The sequence below is a fragment of the Meles meles genome, chromosome 9 (genome assembly GCF_922984935.1).
Source record: "Meles meles chromosome 9, mMelMel3.1 paternal haplotype, whole genome shotgun sequence".
Taxonomy (NCBI): Eukaryota; Metazoa; Chordata; class Mammalia; order Carnivora; family Mustelidae; genus Meles; species Meles meles.
Window position 1 is genome coordinate 72267195 of NC_060074.1, and position 22595 is coordinate 72289789.

At 34.1% G+C, this 22595-nt stretch overlaps 1 protein-coding gene across 3 annotated transcripts in view; it reads right to left on the bottom strand.

The window, feature by feature from the left end:
- Positions 1-22595, bottom strand: part of LNPK (lunapark, ER junction formation factor) — an 86347-nt gene that overhangs the window by 9809 nt on the left and 53943 nt on the right. For all 3 annotated transcript variants that reach the window (XM_046019750.1, XM_046019748.1, XM_046019749.1), the window contains exons 9-12: positions 13005-13217; positions 3195-3300; positions 1744-1814; positions 594-764 (exon numbers count right to left, since the gene is read on the bottom strand). In XM_046019750.1, the coding sequence (XP_045875706.1) occupies positions 594-764; positions 1744-1814; positions 3195-3300; positions 13005-13217 (561 nt within the window). The remainder of the gene's footprint in view (positions 1-593; positions 765-1743; positions 1815-3194; positions 3301-13004; positions 13218-22595) is intronic.

The following is a 22595-nucleotide window of genomic DNA, read 5'->3' on the forward strand; positions in this document are numbered from 1 at the left end:
TCTGATAAATTTTATTTCTTTAAAATAAAGTTGTTTTACATCAAAGGTATCCATTATCAACATTAATCTTGCAGAACCCAAAAAACTGTTTCAAAGGACTACCAGTCCTATCAACATAGTTATCCAATGAATATAAGGATGACTTTCCGATTCCAAAGTTTCCTGCTTCCAGTAACCTTACCAATTCCAGTGGTAGGCACAAACCTATTTCACTAATGTTAATTATAAAGCTTATCAGAATTTTACTCTTATAAGTAGTTACATAATTCTTATAATCTGCTTCACTTAATAAATTGAAAAGATGATTCCATGAAAACATTACTAGTCAAATCTCCCAATAGTAACACGAAGATGCCACTCCAAAAACAAAGTTTACCTAGCTGTTACTAGATGCTGCTTAGCACAGTATAACCTACATTTTAAAACTGAAGCACATCAATCACACAGGAGGCTAGAGTATCAGAGCCAGAGCTGATACGTGCATGCTGCAAAATCTCATAAATTAATCCATTCTTACCTAAAAGCATTATGCTTTTATTGTTAAATAGCAAACATTATTAAGAGGTAAAACTTTTTAATTAACATATTCATACCTTCACTGATCTGGTTCTCTGATGAAATCACACTTCTTGAGGCCAAAGGACCAACTGAACTTGAGCTTTCCACTGCCTGCCTCTTCTCAAAACTAAATTCTGGAAGTCTTGGAGCCTGAGGTCTGGTTTTTCTTGCAGGATTCAAGAAAAAACAGTAGGCACATCTAAAAGCTGCACAGAAAAAAAAAAAAAAAACAACCCAAAATACATTCAAGGATTAATGAGATAATTTTCAAGATTACTTTTTTTTTTTCAAGATTACTTTTGCAAAGTAGTCTAAGAACCCTTCAAAATTATTTATCCCTTGAGAAATTACTTCTGGTTTTAATAATATGGCAGGTGCTTTCCAAAAGCTAATTTTCTTTTCTAATTATTATTAGAATTAGAATATTAATTTTAAAACAGAAAAGATCCTAAGTTACATGGCAGGTTATCTAATAGCAAAACAATCTATACTAATCTAAAATGTATTACAGAAATTCCATTTCCAGTCACTAGAATCATTAGGTATTTTAAAATCCAGAACCCTGCTCACTTGCCCAAGAAAATGTAGCATAATTAATTAAGTGCAATATTTTTTCAATAGTAGCTGCACATGAGAATCATCTGAGGTACTTAAAAAAAAAAAAAAAAGCCTGTCCCCCTCCCCTCAGACCAATTAAAATAGACCCTTTGTAGGTGGGTCCTAGGCATGATAATCTTTTTTTTTTTAATTTGACGAGAGAGAGAGAGAGAGAGAGAGATCACAAGTAGGCAGGCAAAGAGAGCGGGGGAAGCAGGCTCCCCACTGAGCTGAGAGCCCAATGCAGGGCTCAGTCCTAGGACCCTGAGATCATGACCTGAGCCAAAGGCAGAGGCTTAACCCACTGAGCCACCCAGGCATCCCTAGGCATGATAATCTTTAAAAGCACTTCAGGTGATTCTGATACACAGTGAAGTTTGAGAAAACTGACCTAGAAGTTGTACACTGTATGAGGAAAACAACTGCATTGTTTTTCCTGCTTTGTTCTGTGTTCTAAAATAAGAACAATATGCCTGAAAAATACATACAGGGATAGCACCTTAAACAATGTGACATTACATAGGAACTGGCATAGAATGAAATATTTAAGAGTAAAATATTTAAATCTAACTGCCCAATAATTCTTACCAATGTATTCAAATTCTTCTTTCAAAGCCATGCCATTATGAGAAAAACACTGCTGACATATAAGGGCATACCTATACGAAAAGGAAAAATGAACGTATCAGTTACAAATGCAAACAAAGCCCATGGAAAGGCTACTTTAGCCATCACAGCTAACTTATATTTTAGCATAGCAGAATATGTCGTAACAGTTTAGCTGTTACTTAGTAAACAATGAACAATACTCTTTAAATGTAACAGTCAAAATTTCAGCCCTTTTAAAATATAATTTATACACCAAATTAAGAACAAACTAAGCAAAGTTAAATGAATATATCCTTACTAAGTTAAAAGAAATATATCCAATGACAGAACACTTAAATTTGAGTTACTTCCTAACATATATTTCTGGGGATGACAGACCCCGAACCTGTGGCCAGATACGACTGGAAAAGAGAGAACCCCTTAGAGATTCACAATGAATGTTACTAAAACCTCTGAGAAGTCTGTATAAAGAAATGAATTTAATTTGCTTAGTCGAATCCAAAGGTTAACTTCACATATATCATGATTTCTATACCTATCCCAGTTATACGTCTTCCTCATTTTCTATTTATATACTCTCTCTGTTCTCTGTGTACACGCTTAACAAATACTTGGCCCTATCAAACAACAACTTGTCTGTTTTGAATAATATACAATTTATAATTGTATATTATATATACATATAATATATAATATGTATATATAATTTATAATACTAACATTAAATATATATAATATATATAATTTATAATACTAACATTAAATTCAGTCCTTTTATTAAAATGATAATATTCACCGTAACCTTGTCAGTATCTACTCTACTATCCCAAGTATTTTTAGAAGTCTACACTATGACAGTTGCTCTGCTCACATCATCCCTATCTTCCTCGGGTTATTATAAAAATCAAATAAGACAATAAGTGGAAAAGCATTTTGAGAACTAAAAGTGTCAAACATATGTAAATTGCCTTCATCGTTATTAAAATCATCACCATCACCAATTTCAGTACTGATATCTATAAAACTCCATTTCTTACAGTCTACCAAGTTTTAACTATTTGTTTGCTCTTCAAGCTTAAAAGTTTCATGAAATGACACAGTTTCTCTAAAAATAATGTCATACACAGTGAAAAAAATAAAATAAAATTTTTAAAATAAAAAAATAATAAAAAATAAAATGTCATACAATATTACTTGTTTTCTCTATATATTTTGCTGTATTTTATCTAGATACTTTATCTAAATTCTCACTGAAAAATTACTGAATTTGCAGGGCTATAAAATATTTTATTATGTTCTAAAATCAGGAAATAGGAGCCACAGAACTGTAGAACATCTACTGCATTCGCACACACACACACACACACACACGTCCTGACCAATAAACTTTTCCCTCATTTTTATTTACCTACCACTTTAATAAACATTACCTGTTCTGTGGACCATCACCAACTAAATATTCAACAATTCTATCCAGAGCACCTCTTTCTCGTGGGAGAATGGGCCTTGCTAAAGGCGGACCCGGAGGATGAAGACCTAGTAAATAAAGAAATATTTATGCATTTGTATAAAATACATTTAAATTTTAATTCAGTTACCAAGTACTACCCATGCTTGTCAGAACTTTTGAAAAATTTTAACAAAAGAAAAATACATCTCTTCAGAGCATTCAAGTTTTCATTAAAAATATTACACTACAAAAAAATGTTAAATTAAGTTCTAAGTCAAAACCATCAACATAAACTATTAAGAAATGAAACTATGTTGGGCTCTGTACAAATTAATTTTTTTTTATTTTATTTCTTTTCAGTGTTCCAGAATTCATTGTTTATGCACCACACCCAGTGTTCCATGCAATATGTGCCCTCCTTAATACCCACCACCAGGCTCACCCACCCGCCTCCCAAACTAACTTTTTTAAGTGCCCACACTCTTATTAAGAGGGCATTTCTTGTGAAAGTACCGGGTGGTGTATATAAGTGACGAATCACTGAATTTGATTCCTGAATTCTACTGAATTGCACTGTATGTTAACTGGCTCAGTGGGTTGGGCCGCTGCCTTCGGCTCGGGTCATGATCTCGGGGTCCTGGGATCGAGTCCCGCATCGGGCTCTCTGCTCCGTGGGGAGCCTGCTTCCCTCTCACTCTCTCTGCCTGCCTCTCTGCCTACTTGTGATCTCTCTCTGTCGAATAAATAGATAAAAAAATCTTTAAAAAAAAAAAATAAATAAAAAAATAAAAATACTCAACACCCAAAGAACAAACAATCCAATCAAGAAATGGGCAGAGGACATGAACAGACATTTCTGCAAAGAAGACATCCAGATGGCCAACAGACACATGAAAAAGTGCTCCACGTCACTCGGCATCAGGGAAATACAAATCAAAACCACAATGAGATATCACCTCACACCAGTCAGAATGGCTAAAATTAACAAGTCAGGAAATGACAGATGCTGGAGAGGATGTGGAGAAAGGGGAACCCTCCTCCACTGTTGGTGGGAATGCAAGCTGGTCCAACCACTCTGGAAAACAGCATGGAGGTTCCTCAAAATGTTGAAAATAGAACTACCCTATGACCCAGCAATTGCACTACTGGGTATTTACCCTAAAGATACAAACATAGTGATCCGAAGGGGCACATGTACCCGAATGTTTATAGCAGCAATGTCTACAATAGCCAGACTATGGAAAGAACCTAGATGTCCATCAACAGATGAATGGATCAAGAAGATGTGGTATATATACACAATGGAATACTATGCAGCCATCAAAAGAAATGAAATCTTGCCATTTGCGACGACGTGGATGGAACTAGAGCGTATCATGCTTAGTGAAATAAGTCAATCGGAGAAAGACAACTATCATATGATCTCCCTGATATGAGGACATGGAGAAGCAACATGGGGGGGTAGGGGGATAGGAGAAGAATAAATGAAACAAGATGGGATTGGGAGGGAGACAAACCATAAAGGACTCTTAATCTCACAAAACAAACTGGGGGTTGCTGGGGGGAGGTGGGATTGGGAGAGGGGGAGCGGGCTATGGACATTGGGGAGGGGAGGCGAACCATAAGAGACTATGGACTCTGAAAAACAACCTGAGGGTTTTGAAGGGTCAGGGGTGGGAGGTTGGGGGAACAGGTGGTGGGTGATGGGGAGGGCACGTTTTGCATGGAGCACTGGGTGTTGTGCAAAAAGAATGAATACTGTTACGCTGAAAAAATAAATAAATAAATAAAAAGGGAAAAAAAATAAATAAATAAAAATAATTTAAAAATAAATTAAAAATTTAAAAACATGATATACATGTATGGATAGATAAAACTAAATACATTTTTGTAGGATTATACAAGTAATAAAACATTTTAAAAGATAGATAAATAAATAAATAAATAAAATGCCCAGACTCTTAAAATCTTATGTAATAACAAATTAGAAGATTGGGAGACTTCTATTTGGGGCAATAATAGAGTCACGGGGTCAAATTTACCTTCCCACCTAAATTAACTAAAATACTGTGCAAAATATGCCATGAAACAGTTTTTAAGACACTGGGTATCAAACAATGTAGGACAAAGATCCCCAAGAGACCAAAAGAGAATAAGGAGTCCTACAACTGCTCCAGCTTGTTTTCCAGGCAACAGCGCAGGAAGAGTAAATCAGCTGAAATGTATAAGCATCCCTGAGTTTGAGGAGATAAAGCTGGAACTCTGAGGAGACCAAGGCAGGTTCACAGAAAGAGAACGAAGAGAGCAAGAACCCCAAAGGTCTACAGAGGAGCCCCAAGACTGTTCAACATCTTACTGACTGGTGCATGTGTATATTGAAACCGTCTGAGTACACAGAAAAAACTGCCCCCAAATATTAAAAGTAACAGTGTTCACATAGAGCCAAAGTGCTGCATGTTCTCACCAGCCAAAGTGGAAAACATCATAACTCACAGGTTACTGAATTATGTAGTCAGAGGACCTTTGTATAAGGACATAAAAACATCCAGCATTCAATAAGATAAAGTTCATAATGCCAGATATCAGATCAAAAATTATGAGACATGCATATAAGCAGGAAAATACAACCCACGAGAAAAATCAACCAAAAATGACCTAGAAATGACAGTTTACAGAATTAATATACAAAAATTCAGTGTGGTAGTCAAGACATGGAAAAAATTCAAAAGACCAAGACTGAACTTCTACAGATGAAAACTACAGTGTCTAGAATGAAAAATCTGCAGATGGGATGAATAGCTGTTTGGACATTATAGGGTGTGCGGAAGTAAACTTGAAGATACAGTAATAGAAACCATACATAATGAAAGACAAAGGAAAGCCTAAAAATTTTTTAAATAAATTTTCAGCAAGCTGTGGAACAACAACAAGCAGCCTAATATAGATCTAATCGGAGTCTATAAGAGGGGGGAAAGAAAACAATACTTAAAGAAGTTATACACAAAAATTTTCCAAATTTGATGAAATCTATAAACCCACAAATCCAAGAATATCAACAAACCCTAAGCACAAGAAACATAATTTTGCACCAAGGCACAGACAATCAAATTACTTAAAACCAGTGATAAAGAGAAAATCATAGCATTGTCAGAAAAAGATATATTTTATACAGAGAAACAGAGGTAAGAATGACAGATTTCTCACCAGAAAACAAGCAAACCAAGAGAGCGAAGCAAAGAAAAACTATCACTTAGAATTCTGTATTAGTAAAAATACCTTTTAAAAATGAAAGCAAGGGTGCCTCAGTGGCTCAGTGGGTTAAAGCCTCTGCCTTCAACTCAGGTCATGATCTCAAGGTCCTAGGATCAAGGCCTGCATAGGGCTCTCTGTTTAGCAGGGAGCCTGCATTCCCCTCTCTTTCTGCCTGTCTCTCTGCCTACTTGTGAACTCTGTCGGTCAAATAAGTAAATAAAATCTTTTTTAAAAAGAAAAGGAAAAAAAAATGAAAGCAAAATGAAGGCTTTTCAGCATACAAAACTGAAAGAATTCATCATTAGCAGAACTGCACTATAAAAATGTTAAAAGACAGAAAAATGACACCACACAGAAAGAGGTAGTACAAAGGAAATAACTGAAATGGTTACCATGTGGGTAAATATCCAAAACTCTTAAAAAAAATAATTGATAGCTTAAAGGAAAAATAATCATTTGTTGCAGGGTTTATTAAGTATATTGAAGTAAAATGTATGGCAACAATAGCACAAAGGCCTCTTCAAGAGAGGAGAAATGTAAGTATACTGTTGTCAGATTCTCAAACTGTTTGTGAGCTGGTATTATATTACTTGAAGATAAACTGTCGTAAGTTAAAGAAATACACTGCAAACCCGAAACGACCCACTAATATGAAAAAGCAATACAGCTAGTTAGGCAATGAAAAAAGATAAAATAGAAGATTTAAACTCAAACTCAAATATACCAATCCTGTTAAATGTACATAGTCTGAACATCCTCATTATTGAACCACAAACTGTCAGAATAAAAAAGCAAGACCTGATACATGTTGCTTACAAGAAAAAAAATTAAATACAAAGACAAAACTATGTTAAAAATAAATGACAGAGGGGCATCTGGGTGGCTCAGCTGATTGGGTGTCCAACACTTGGTTTCAGCTCAGATTGTGATCTCACGGTTGTGAGCTTGAGACCCATGGTAGGCTCCACACTCAGTGTGGAGTCTCCTTGGCATTCTCTCTCCCTCTGTCCCTCCCTCTACTCATGTTCTCCCACTCTCTCTAAAATAAATAAATCCTTTAAAAGTAATAATAAACAAATGATAGAAACTATATATAAATATACTAACACTAATCAAAAGAAATCTGGAGTATCTGTATTAATAGCAAACAAAGCAGACTTCAGAGCAAACAATACTATCAGGGATAAAAACGGTAATTTTATAATGACAAAGGAGTCATCAAGGGAGAATAATCTTAAATATATATGTGTATCATAAGAGAGCATCAAAACACATAAAGCAAAAAATTAACAGAAACTACAAAAATAGACAAATACATATCTACAGTATGTGTGTATATATGTTATATATATATATACTTGTGTATATATATACAATACTATATACATATTTATATATATGCACACACAATAGTACAGTTGGAGATTCAACAGCTTCCTCTCAATAACTGAAAGAATAAACACAGAAATCAGTAATGATATAGAAGACCTGAACAACACTATGTGCTACCAACTTATCCTGACATTTATAGCCACTCTATCCCAACAGGAACAGAATATATATATTCAAGTAAATATAAAACATTTACCAAGACAGATGATATTCTGAGACATAAAACAAGCCTCAGTACATTTAACAAGATTTAAACAATACATAGTTATGTTTTCTGACTATGACAGAATTGAATTAGAAATCGGCAACAGAAAGACATCAAGAAAATCTCCAAATAATTGGAGACTAACTGACATCCATTTAAATAACCAAGGATGCAAAGAAAAATTAAAATGGAAGTCAGAAAATATTTAATGAAAAAACAACATATCAAATTTATGATACACAGCTAAAGCAGTAGGTAGAGGAAAATTTGTAACACTAAAACATCTATAAAAGAGGATAAATCTAAAATTCATGATTCAGTTTCCACCTTAAGAAACTAAAAAGGAAGAGCAAATGAAACCCAAGATAAACAGGATTAAAGAATAATAAAGAGTAAAAATAAAATAGAAAATACAAAAATAATAGAGAAAATCTGGTTCTTTTGAGAATATCAAAACTGATAAACCTCTAGCCAGACCAATCAGGGGGGGAAAAGGGAAGATACAAAATACTAATATCAGGAATGAGAGAAATGGCATAAATCTAAATTGTTTACAAGTGTATTATAAATGATTTTATGTCAATATACTCAAAAGTTAGATGAAATAGAGAAATCCTTTCAAAGACTAGCAAATTACCACAGCTTACTCAACAAGAAATAATTATTCAACATGCTAAAATTTATAAAGAACTTTTTATATCTATGTTCCTAAGAGATATTAGTCTGTAGATTTTGTTCAATTAAATCTTTAGTTAAAAACAAATAAAAAAATAATACAACCTTCCACAAAGAAAACACCAGACCCAGATGCTTCAACCTGCAAATTCTACCAAACATTTAAGGAAAAGATAATATAAATTCTACACAAAACTTTCTGTAAAATTGAAGATGAGAGACTACCTTCTTATACCTCTGATACCCAAACCAGAAAAAAAGACATTGCAAGAGAAAAAAACTAAAACAAAAACAACTACAGACCAATATCCTTAAGGAACATTGATGTAAACATTTTTAACAAACTTTTAGTAAATCAAACCCAACAATATATACAAAAATTAAAACACCATGACTACGTTAGATTTATCGCAGGAAAGCAAGATAATCCAACATTTAAAAATCAATCAATGTGTTCACTGTATTAACAGGTGTTAAAACAAAAAATAAACTAAAACCCTATATGAGCATCTCAACAGAGACATAAAAAATGTTTGATAAAATTCACCTTCCATTACTGATAAAAATTTTCAGCTAACTAGAAATTGAAGGGTACTTCCTCAACCTGATAAAGTTATCTATGTAAAACAAAACAACAACAAAACCTACAGCTAACATCAGGCTGAATGGTGAAAAGGTAACGGCTTTCCTCCTAAGATCAGCAATAAGGAAGAAGGTCTGCTTTTCCACTTCTCCTTTTTTTTAAAGATTTTATTTATTTATTTTTAAAGATTTTATTTATTTGACAGACAGAGATCATAAGTAGGCAGAGAGGCAGGCAGAGAGAGGAGGAAGCAGGCTCCCCGCTGAGCAGAGAGCCTGATGCCAGGCTCGATCCCAGAACTCTGGGATCCTGACCTGAGCCGAAGGCAGAGGCCTTAACCCACTAAGCCACACAGGCGCCCCTTAAAGATTTTAAGTAATCCCTACACCAAATGTGGGGCTTGAACTCATAACCCCAAGATGAAGAGTGACAAGCTCCACCAACTGAGCCCGCCAGGCTCCCCTACTTTTGCCACTTCTATTCAACATTTTACCAAAGGTTCTAGCTTGTGTAATAAGCAAGAATGAGAAATAAAGGAGCCCAGATTAGAAAAGAAGAAAAATTATCTTTATTCACAATGTGATAGTCTATGGAAAATACTATAAAATCTACTAAAAACTAATAAAATTTTTAAGTTTAGCAAGATTATAGAAGACTAATATACAAAAATCAATTGTATTTCTAAGTATATTAGCAATGAATAACTGGAGACAGTAAAACAAAGCCATTTGCAATAGGCTCAAAAAATGTAAATAACTACATACACATTTAACCAAGAAAATGTGTAAAATCTATATACTGCACACTAGAAAACACTGCTAAGAAAAACTGAAGATCTAACTAAAAAGATATGTTGTCTTCATGTAATAAACTAGGCAATATCAGAAGAGACAAATGGAGAGTGGAAGAATAATCTAGTTTTAATTGATTTACATCATATAAAAACATTAACAAAAATAAAAATAAAGAGTTATGAAATGTAACTCCACAATCTTTGAAAACTGAAAAAGAACTGTTTGTAGGAGATACTCTGAACTAAGAGACAACACAGAAGGCAGCACTGAGAAGAAAGTGAGAAAATAAAATAAATAAGTGATTGCCTCTGTAAAGCAAGGCAGGATAAACAATAAGATGGGCAGCAGTGGAGGTTTACACAGAGACCTCATAGAAGACTGCAACAAAAAGAGGCCTTGTTGGATTAAGTCTTACAAGTATAAGGATACAAGGTTTTCAAAACACCTGTGACAAAACTTTAAAGCACTCAAGAATACTTTTAGAGTAGCAATACTGTATTAATATTTTAAAGGCTAATAAAAAGAGATTTGCCTTGTAAATCATCACAAACCTAAAAGTTGTTGCCATCTAAAAAAGGGCAAATGATGTCAAAATTTTAACAATTAACAAATGAAATTTAGGTTCTAGAATAAGTTCTTTGTATAACAAATCAAGAACATTTTTCAGATTTCATCAGATAAGTTGTTAGTTTACTTGTATTAACAACATTCAATCATTTACAATCAAAAAGTAAATCTGAATGCAGACATTAAGTGTCATCCCTCATTATCAAATTTTCAACTTGAATAAGTATGCCAAATGATATCTTGAAAGCATTTAAGTCAACTTCACTTTTGCTGGAATATTTAACTTCTGTATATTTAAAATGAAAATGCCCATAAAAGAATCTGTATACATAAAACAACAGACTTCATAAAAATATCTTAAATGCTGTGCAGACTAATAACTTTTAAAATAACATATCCTCATATCTATGCTATTATAGATAACAGTAATTAATACAAACATCAAGAACAATCATTATAGGAATACTGGTCATTTTCACAGTTTGGCAAAATATCAAGTACCTGCTGGTTATTAATTTTCAAACATATGGGAGCCCTGTGGTAATACACATTAAATTGATTCTCTTCCACAAATATGGCATAATGAAAAAATGAATTATTAATCTTCTCTATAAGAAATCATTTAACTCATTCATATTTTTGGCAATGCACAACTTAGGTCTTTTACATGGAAAATGAATTAAAAACTTTAGTATAGTATGTTTTATTTACATGATCATGAAATTTAGGCCATTTTTCCCTCTATAGCCCTATTCTTTATGTGCAATACAGTTTTTATTACTTTACACAAGTTGCTAAACTTTGATTTCCTTAAAACTCAGATACACAAATGTACATAATTCACGCATTGTTACACAAAAAAAGTTCTTCCATTAAGCCACTAAGAACTTCACAAATTATGGGTATCTCAAATCAATCATATAACAAGAGAAAGATAAATAGTTTTCAATCAACTTAATTTTTCTCAATTTCACAAAATTTATGGCTGCCTTAAGTGACATCATTATATGTCAAGTTTACAAGTATTTTTTCAATAACTACGTTAGAAGTTATGATTTATATACATTTCATTTGTAGTCAGCTTTAATTTGTTTATAAATTAATAGTTTTTTAGTTTTCTAAAATCTTATGCTCCTTTTCTTTGAAGGAAAGGCAGGGGGGAAAAAAACACTCTTACAGTAACATTTAGATTGTTTTTATTTTAAGTGCCCTGAATACCTGATATCAACTACTGACTAGCCTCAAAATCATTATAAATTATGTTAGTAATTAGTCATGAAATACCAAGGTAATTTAAATTAGAATTAAATATCCTAAAATAAGTAAATAATTTACTATCATATTCAAGAATCTGACATGGAAATTTATATAAAATAATGTGATCTGCTGAAGCATTAGGCTTCCATGTCCCATTACACTCCAAAAGAAAGCTGCAGGGTAATATAATCAATTACGCTCCCAAAATGCGATCTTCCCCTAGAGATCTACCTTGAAAAAAGAGATCTACATTGAAAAGAGAATCCAAAGAAATGAAATAGAAAAGGCAGCTGTTAATTTAATAGAACTTTATGCTAAAGTATCTGTCAGAAAATACTAAGGTCCGACAGCTTAATAAGAGAAAAATCGAGGAATGCCTGGGTGGCTCAGTGGGTTAAGCCTCTGCCTTCGGCTCAGGTCATGATCTCAGGGTCCTGGGATTGAGCCCGCATTGGGCTCTCTGCTCAGCAGGGAGCCTGCTTCCCCTTCTCTCTCTGCCTGCCTGTCTGCCTACTTGTGATCTCTCTCTCTCTCTCTCTGTGTCTGTCAAATAAATAAAAATCTTAAAAAAAAAAAAAAAGAAAAGAAAAAGAAAAATCTACCAGCCAATATTAACAACAATAATATTGTATACCACAATGCAGAAATAGTCTTCCTGGAATATGTTGCCATGCTTAAAAATATATGTGAAGAGCTTAGCAAAAAGCATGAATATATTCCAGAAGTGTTCTCTTCTATCCCCATTTTATATAAATCTGGAGCCATTCTAAAGCAGAATATAAAAAGATATGCTATACTGTTGACTACAGAATACTACAAAGTTTTATTGCCATTTAAACAAAGAAGCCATAACAGTTAAATGAGCTCAAGAAATAGGTTTCAGTATCACAAGGTGCCAGCTGTAAAGAGTTATGGCTAATTGAATATGGAACTCCTGCTTAATCAGATAACGGCTCTGCTATTTCCAAATGAAATGCCATTTCCATACTGCCTGAAAATGGCCCGTTTTATTGGTAACCAGAGAAAACAATATAAACTGTAAATAACATTAAGTGCTCTGTTTACCCATTCCAGGCACTGAAGTAGCAGGGGATCCAAGACGTCTTGGTAACACATTTGATGATAGGGCAGGAGTAACAGTTCTTTCTGGGGGTCCACCAGGGGCTGAACTGTCCTTTGGTGGTCCAGGAGATACTGGAACTTGTGGAGGAGGGCCCTGGCTAGAGCTTGGTGGTGTTGGAGAAAGGTTTCTCTGAGCTGCAGTTCGCTGACGAATCTCTGAGAATAAGAATTAAAAAGATCATTTTTGATTTCATATCCATAAGGGTCAATACCACAAAATGATTCATGTTTAATAAAGTTTTGTAGCACCAGAAAGCATCTGTAGGGTAAAAACTTCTCATAATAAGAAGTTTGTAAGATGTGACATTGAAAACTGACTATAACAGATTACTCTGTTTCTGATCCTACACTTCCAACTACATATATTAACACAAAAGCCTTGACCTAAGTCTATCTACAGATATCACTTTTCAAAATAAATTCAAATAAAATAAAATCATCACCCAATTATGCGTCATGCCTTTTTATGGTAAACCTTCATAATTTATGATAAAGGAAAGCAAGCTTATCAGAATTTGTGAAAACTCTGATGAAAATGGCAGCTTTCTTCAAGATAAGAAAAATGTTAACTCTAAGAAATGAGTGAATAAGTATATTCTGGAATTATGAAATAATTTATGAGGTACTTAATCTAAGCAGTCATAGAAATGCTGAAAAAGTAGTCTTTACTATTGGGTACTATTCCCAATCTCCTTTATACTATTACTGCCTTTTTGGTAATTTTTTTTTTTTTTTTTTGCCAATACATTCAGTAAAGGAAATCTTCCACTCTGTATAAACACTATCATCATAAATAAATCTTATCTTTTAGTAGCAGAAATTACAAGATTTTCTGTAACGGGAGCTGTTAAATATGCCAAATCCAGGCCCCCACCCCTTTTTTTAGTTTTATTAAAACACGACAATGCTTTTTTGTTTATATATTGCGTATAGCTGCTGTAGAAGAGCTGTAAGATTTCTTTACAAGAAATCATATGGCTGTCAGAGTCATTTACTGTATCTACTATCTGGCCCTTTACAGAAAGTTTCATGATCCCCTACTCCATAACACAAAATTCAATTCTATCATTTCCCCTCCCCACCAATACTTTACTTGAATGTTGATGGTAAGATCTCAAGAAGTGTTTACTGCTTTTTAATTCTACATATTAACTTAAATTATCACAAATCCTGAAACAGTAGGCTGAAACTAAACAAGTTAAATTTTAATTAGCATGACTAGTAAAACTGCTTATGTACAGAAGCAAAATATTTTAAATTTGGACTCCATTTGACAGTTAAAGATTTTCATGAAGAGTTCATTGCAACTAAAAGTACAGTTCTAGCATCAGGCTTCAGTTTACTACAATCTGGCAGAAAAGTTTGGTTAGAATCCTGGCTGTAGCTTACAGCATTACAAGACTTCAGATGGGCTAACTTTATTAATATCTCTTTATCTGTAAATTTGGGATAATAATATCAACTAACAGAATTGTTACAAGGATTAAATGATGTCTGTATTGATAGTTCACATTTATCAAATACATAATATTTCAGATGATGGTGTTTTCACACAAAGTATTTTCAAATGAACAGTTAGTAAGCTGTAATTACCAAGACCAACTAATCTTCCTCTGGCTCTTAATTTAGTCTCTAACCTAGCCACTAAAATAATAAATTACAAGCAGATCATCATTATATAAATGGAACTACCTTTATATCTGGCTATTTTTCATGCAGTTTATATAGAAATTTTCAGATTTTACCTGATCTAATTGTATCCTAATATCTCCTGCAAATTAGCTGGTTACTTAATTTTCTTTACTCAAAAGGAACTCATAAAAGGTGGATACACATTGGAAAAGCTATGAAATGCTGCAAAAGGTAGCAAGGGGCACCTGGCTGGCTCAGTTGGTAAAGCATGCAACTCAGTTTCAGAGTTGTGAGCTGAAGCCCCACAGTGGTGCCTAATTAAAACAAACAAAAAAAAAGTTGCAAAAGGTACTAAGATCAATTAAATTATATTAAGGGTAGGTCATTTAAATTAATTTTTTAAAAACAAGGTATCAAATACTATAAATCACTTTTTAGACAATTTTCAGGTAAAAGAGAACTCCAAAAAAATTGACATTTTTTATCCAGGTAAGTAAAACTTTAACATATATCAAACTATATTAAAAGTAATTATTATTCTTTCACTTCTTTTTTTTTTTTTAAAGATTTTATTTATTTATTTGACAGAGAGAGATCACAAGTAGACAGAGAGGCAGGCAGAGAGAGAGAGAGGGAAGCAGGCCGAGCGGAGAGCCTGATGCAGGACTCGATCCCAGGACCCTGAGATCATGACCTGAGCCGAAGGCAGTGGCTTAACCCACTGAGCCACCCAGGTGCCCCTATTCTTTCACTTCTTGAACAGAGACTTGAAACTGCTTTCTCTGAATGTGAATCTACCCTGGGAATATTAATTAAAGTACCCTTTTAACATACATCACTCATATCACTCATGAACTACTGAAAGCTGAGGTCTCTAACTAGCTAGGTTAACAAAGGACACCATATCTAGCATTCCACGAAAGAGACATGGCTTAACAATTTCTGAACCTAAATTTAGAGAGAAAAAGGAGAAAAATGATATAAAAGAGTCAGGAAAGGGAGAAAACATAGCTCCATTGTTTTCAAAGGAAAAGCACATAACAAAGAGTTACTATCAATAGGAGAAAATAGCTAGCAATACAACACCAAATCTATATTTGGTAAGGTGTTACGAAATATTCTGGTAGTCTCAATTTAAAACATCTAAGATTTATCTACTTTTAGTTATTTGCCATTCACAAAAGCTTTGTAATATAATTACTCTAAAAACTTCCTGGTATTCAACAAAGTATTATATTGGTTATAGTTAACATTTCCTGCATTTAAATGTAAAATGCCATTCCACAAAAAAGATTTACGAAGCATTTCACATCAATCTGGTAAAGTATCATAAGGAGTGTTGCGTTAGTTCAATTCTTGACTAGAGGATGTTTCAACATCCTTATCAGTGTCTGTATTTTTAAATTCAAAATGAAGCAAAGAGAATCTAAATGAGATTTAAAACTTCCACATTACAATAAACAAAAGAAAACAAAATTTAAAATAATGATAAAACGGCAACTAATGGCTCAGTCAGTTAAATTAATGATAAAACAAGATAGCTGTTAAAAAGCATAAACTCTGTCTGAAATAAATTAAAGACAAATACCATATGATCTGACTCACATGTGGAATTTAAGAAACAAAACAGATGAACATAAAGGGAGAAAAAAGAGGCAACCCATAAAACAGACTCTTAACTACAGAGAACAAACTAAGGAGAGGTGGGTGTACTGTAGGAGAGGTGGGTGGGAGGGGGTGGAGATGGGTTAAATGGGTGATGGGGATTAAGGAGAGCACTTGTAATGAGCCTGGGATGTTGTACTCTAAGTGCTGAATCACTAAATTCTACACCTGAAACTAATATTACACTGTATGTTAACTGGAACTTAAATAAAAACTTGAAACTACAAAGAAAAAAAAAAGCAGACTCTGGGATCAAGCTGTGTTGATTCAAATTTCAGCTCTACCCTGTTTATTAGATATACATGCAGCCTTTTCCAAGTTGCTGACAAAACTCAGTTCAGCTTCCTTGTACTAGCAATATTTACCACTTAATAGTCGTTACAAAGATTAAATGAGATAAGCAAAGCGAAGGGCTTAACCAAAGCATAGGTACTTAATAAGTACTTAATAAGCAAAAAACTGTAAGAAGTAGTATTCATCTAAAGGTTCCAGAGATCACAATAAATCAAAAGCCAACCAATCTATAATTTATATAAAATGTAAATATTAATGTACAAATTAAATGTTTTCCTAAACTTATGTGAACGTATTTAAATGTATAAATTCACAATTTATGCAAAAACTTAAATCTAGCTTAACTCTAGCTTGCTCTCAAATAATTCTTGAAATAAATGTTCTACAACACAAATAATTCTCTTGATTTATCAGATTTTTAAATACTGATTGTTTACATACTTATAGAGGGTTTTAGCTTCGTTTTGATATTAAGCTATAGTAAGAAGAACACCACACTATAGTTAGGAGGCCTGGATTTTCATCCTAGCTAATACCATCAGTTCCCTATCCACTCTGGGTTTCAAATTTCTTTAAAGAGTGTTGGCAAAACTACAAAGACAATCCTCTTATTTTCCCTAGCACTGGTCAAAGGTTTTCTCAACATTATGTCCAGTGCTAAGCCTCATAAGAAAAAGCATCAAGAAAAAGCTTTTGAATGATTCACATTTGCAAAAGTGGAGATTCTTAAATTTAGGGTGAATTTGGCTCTTTGTAAGTGATTATTAAATGCAGTTAAGTGAGACATGGGGATATAGCTTCAGGAGAGTTTCTATTTTAAAATTTATGAATATTCTGGTCTCTATTGTTTATATTTATATGATTCCTTTAAATAATCAAAATAATAAAGACCATGCACCTGGCATCTCTTCCTTTTGCTTTCAAAAAATTTTCTAAGGTCTATGTTGACTGTATCATCTTCTACATATCCTACTCACAATAAGCTACTTTAAATTCAGCCTCTGCCCTACTTCTCTACTTAAATTGTTTTCTCAATAGGTGGATGACTTTTTAATAACAAAATGATTCCATAACTACTTCCCTCCCATAGAGGCAAAGGAAAGGAAAGAGAGAGAGAAATGTAGAAAGAGAGAGAAAAAAAAAAACTTCTCCAACATTTCACTCCTCGACCTAACACAATCTGTTTTTTGTCCTCCTTCTTAGCTACCACAGTATCACTTACCACTGAAGGCACCACTGGTTTGGTTACCAACAAACTTATCACCATTACTGTTCCAGCTACTCTTTATCAAATCCCTGTTATCTGCCAGGAACTATAATAGGTGCTTAATGTGAGTTTATTCATGCCACCTAATATTTAGACCAACTCTTTGAAATAATTCCAACCCTCAGTTTTCAAAAGAAGAAACCAAAGCTCAGAGGCTAAGTAACTTGCCAAGTCTCAAAGTAAATAAGAAATGGAGGCAGGATACAGATCTCAGGTTTTATTACAACAGTGCCCTCAACTCTGCAACCTATCAGATTCGATGACTTCGTTTGTCTTCTACTTAACCTGACCCTTTGCAGACTATGACAGCAGATGCCATCCCTACTACACTCAACTTTCTAGACCAGTTTAGTTCTGATTTTAACTCTAATCATTCCTTCTGTCTTTTTCTTGAGTTCCTCCTTTCTCCTTCTACCCTTAAGTGTTAATGTTCCCTGGAGTTCTGCCATAGCCTTCTTACTCCGTTTTCTCTCCCTGGGCAATTTCAGTCAATCCCATGGTTTGAAGAATTATCCTCTATTATCCCAATCATTCCTAATCTGTACCTATAACCTTAACCTTTTTCCTGAGCTCCATATAAAATAATCAATTACCTATAAACCATACCACCTAGATGTCACTTGATTCAACAAAGCCAAAAGCAAATCCATTATCTTCTAAATAAACCTACTACTCCAATTCTTATGTTTCTTAGCTTGATTAAAACACTAACATCTGGGATGCCTGGGTGGCTCAGTGGATTAAAGCCTCTGCCTTCCGCTCAGGTCATGATCCCAGAGTCCTGGGATCAAGCCCCGCGTCGGGCTCCCTGCCCAGCAGGGAGCCTGCTTCCTCCTCTCTGTCTCTCTGCCTGCCGCTGTCTACTTGTGATCTCTGTCAAATAAATAAATAAAATCTTTAAAAACAAAACAAACAAACAAACAAAAAAAAACCCACTAACATCTACCCAGCTGCCAAAAACCTAGGTGATATCTGGTCCCCTCCTCCCAGTCCCCACTATCCAAATCTAGTATCATCAAATCTTGTCAATCTACTCTTAAATCTTAATTATCTTCTAAATCTTTTCTTTTTCAACTCCTTTGCCACACCTTTATGTAGTGCAGACCTTTTTCCCTTTCCTATATTAGATAATATCTTAATCAATCTCCATGTCTTCAGCCTTCCATTCTCCATATTACCAAAAAAAAAAAAAAAAAAAGTGCTCTAAAATGCAAAGCCTCCAGAGGCTTCCCATGTTGCATATAAGATAAAGTCCCAAACTCCATAATGTTGCATACAAAATACTTCATAATTATCCCTCTCTCACATAAACACCACCTCCCTTTTTCAGGCATATAGCACTATTTGCAGTCCCTCAAGATAACAACTTGTTTCTCTTTTCTTATCTTTGCATGTGAAGTAGACCTGAAGAGTCCTTTCCCAATGCACTCTCAAAGCAAATTGTTACTAAAATTTATAATGCCTTATGATTTGTACCTACCTTCATTGTGGTCCTTAGTACGTTAAGATTATGCAGGTGTGCACACTCTTTTGAACCAAGAGCTCCCAGAGGGAAAAAAAAACATCTTTGCAGCCCCAGGATTTGGCAAGTAACTAGCAAGAGTATGAGCTTAATAAACATCTATGAAATAAATTTACTTTCCCCTTGCATTTTAATATCAAATTTCCAACTGCCTATTACCCAACTTAGATGGTGTATGTAGTAGGCACAATAATGGCCTCCCAAACATGTCCACATCCTCATCCTCAGAACCTATAAATGTTATGCTACATGCAAGGGGAATTAAGACTGCAGACAGAATTAAAATTGTTAATCAGCTGAATAAGTGTTGCCTGCTACATTGAGAATTTCAGCCTAACTTGAGAGCATACAAACAAGCTACCTTCAAGCAAAAAATATGCTAATCATATATACTGCTTGCTAGCCTTTACTTTACTATTTCGTTCTTCTGCCTTTTAAATTAAGAATACATTTTGCTTGTATTATTTATAAACAAATAGTCCAATTTAAAAATGAGCAGAGGACCTGAGTAGACATTTTTCCAAAGAAGACAACAGATGGCCAACAGACACATGAAAAGAAACTCAACATCACTAATCATCAAGGAAATGAGTATCAACACTACAATGAAATATCACCTCACACTAGTTAGACTGACTAGTATCAAAAAGACAAGAAATAACAAGTGTTGGCAAGGATGTGGAAGAAAGGGAACCCTGGTAAACTGTTGGTAGGAATGTAAACTGGTGCAGTCACTGTGGAAAACAATATGGAGTTTCCTCAAAAAAATTAAAAATTAAAAGTAGAAATACCATACAACCTCCACTTCTGAGTATTTACCAGAAAAAAACAAAAACACTAATTTTCTGAAAAGTTATATGCACCCTTAGGTTCAGTGTATCATTATTTACAATAGCTAAGATATAGAAGCAACCTAAGTACCCATCGACAGACGAATGATCAAGAAGATGTGATATAGATAAACAGATACACACATACATAGACACACACATATGCATACAACAGAATATTACCCAGCCATCAAAAAGGATGAAATCTTTCCACTTGCAACAATATTCATGGGCCTAGATGGTATTATACTAAGTGAAATAAGTTAGACAGAAAAAGACAAGTTACCATATGATTTCACTTATATGCAGAATCTAAAAAAACAAATGAACAAATAACATGAAAAACAGACTCATAAATACAGAGAACAAACTGGTGGTTGTCAGAGAATGGTGGTGGGGGGACAAAATAGATGAAGGGGATTAAGAGACACAAATTTACAACTATAAAAGACCTCACTGGGGGAAAAAAGGTACACTATAGGGAATATAGTCAACAATACTGCATTAACTTTGGTGACAGATGGTAACTACACGTGGCTTAGAGAATCTTTTATAATGCACACAATTGTCAAATCACTATGTTGTACACCTAAAACTAATTTAATGTTGTATACCAATTATACTTCAAATAAAAAAAGAATATGTTTTGCTTTATAGTTCTTTATCTCAACACTTCCTTTTTTTCATTACCTTGACGATCTATTTCCACTTTAATTTGTCTCCTACCTCTTTCAACTTTAAAAACCGGCACCTTGCAATTCATCAAGGTTCCATTTGGCAAATTACTACTTTACAACATTTAAACAAAATTGGTTAATTCTAAAAAAAAAAAAAATTTCTTCCATTTCCTTCAACTCATTTATTAAGCAACCACTATGAGTAAGGCACTATCAAATGGAATGCAGAGCTGTATATAGAGGTGGCAAGCAAAGATAACACAAAATCATGAAACACCAGGTATATGCCATAGAAAAAGGAACCAACAAAGTACCAAGGAGGGTCCAAGAATGGGGAGATTAAATTCAGTGATGGGATGCAGGAAAAGTTCATGATAATGGTGGCATTTAAAAAGACACTGAAAAATGGATGGGAAGCTAAATGCCTTTGTTACTACATGTACTAAGGTACATGTAGAGTTTTAAAATATAGGTTCAAAATTCTTTGATTTGCCTCCCATCCTATGAGGGAGGGAGGATGTCTATGTCTCCTCCCTTGAATCTGTGTTCTGTTACCGTTTGACCATGAGAATATAGGGACCCCAGTTTTCTGGACTACTTTCTGTCTCTTGGGCTGCTTGCTCTTAGAGCCCAGCCACTATACTGGAGCAACTCCAAGTGACCCCATGAGAGAAGTCGATGTGGACAGGAACTAAGTGCCAGCACCAACTTGTCAGCCATGTATATAAGCCATCTTGGTAGTATATCTTCCAGGCCCAATCAGGTAGCTCCAAGAGATGTGAGGCAGAGATGAGCAATCTCAGTCAAACCTTACCAACACCACAAATTCATGAGCAAAACAAATTAAGGTTGTTCTAAGCCACTAAGTTTTGGGGTGTTTTTTATACAATAGATAACCATAACAGTATAGATATGACACTTAAGAACACCTGAAAAAAGTGAATTTACTATTTTACCAGTGTTTTCCAGACTTTCTTAATCAGACATACATCCCCCCAAACAGCAAAATATGAAGTATTATTCCCTTTGCTGTCAAGATCACATAAGATTAGTTATTCTACTTTAATCTTCCATATATGCCATGGAACACAAGTAAGTAAACTCTAAAAACCTACTTAAGGAAGTTATAATCCATTTTCTAGAGCCATTAAATTTTTCTGCAATACTTACTCTGATTTCAAATTTAGCTGTGGGGGAATACAATTGACTTTTCTTTTGTTAATTTCATTAGTAGAAAAAATGTTTCATTAGTAGAGATGCAGGGTTATATACAAAGGTAAAAAAGAATGCCTATGCAGCTTCCTTTTGAAACAAATATAGGAGAGTCTGTTAAGGATTTCTAGTCATAACCAAATCCTAGAACCTTGCCATTAGGGATAACTGCACCCTTTTCAAGTTCAAGCACCCCTCTCTGAAACCACAGTTACTTTTCCAGATTAATTCCCCTGTTATTCTTTCAACTCCAAGAGGATCTATGACGCATTAGTTATTAAAGGGGTCAGCAAACTTTTTTTGTGAAGTGTTAGATAGTAAATATTTTAGGTTTTGTGGACCATACACAGTTACTCTTGCATATTCTTCTTCTTCTTTTTTTATTTTTTTGGACACTGCAGACAAAGGGCTGATATCCAAGATCTATAAAGAACT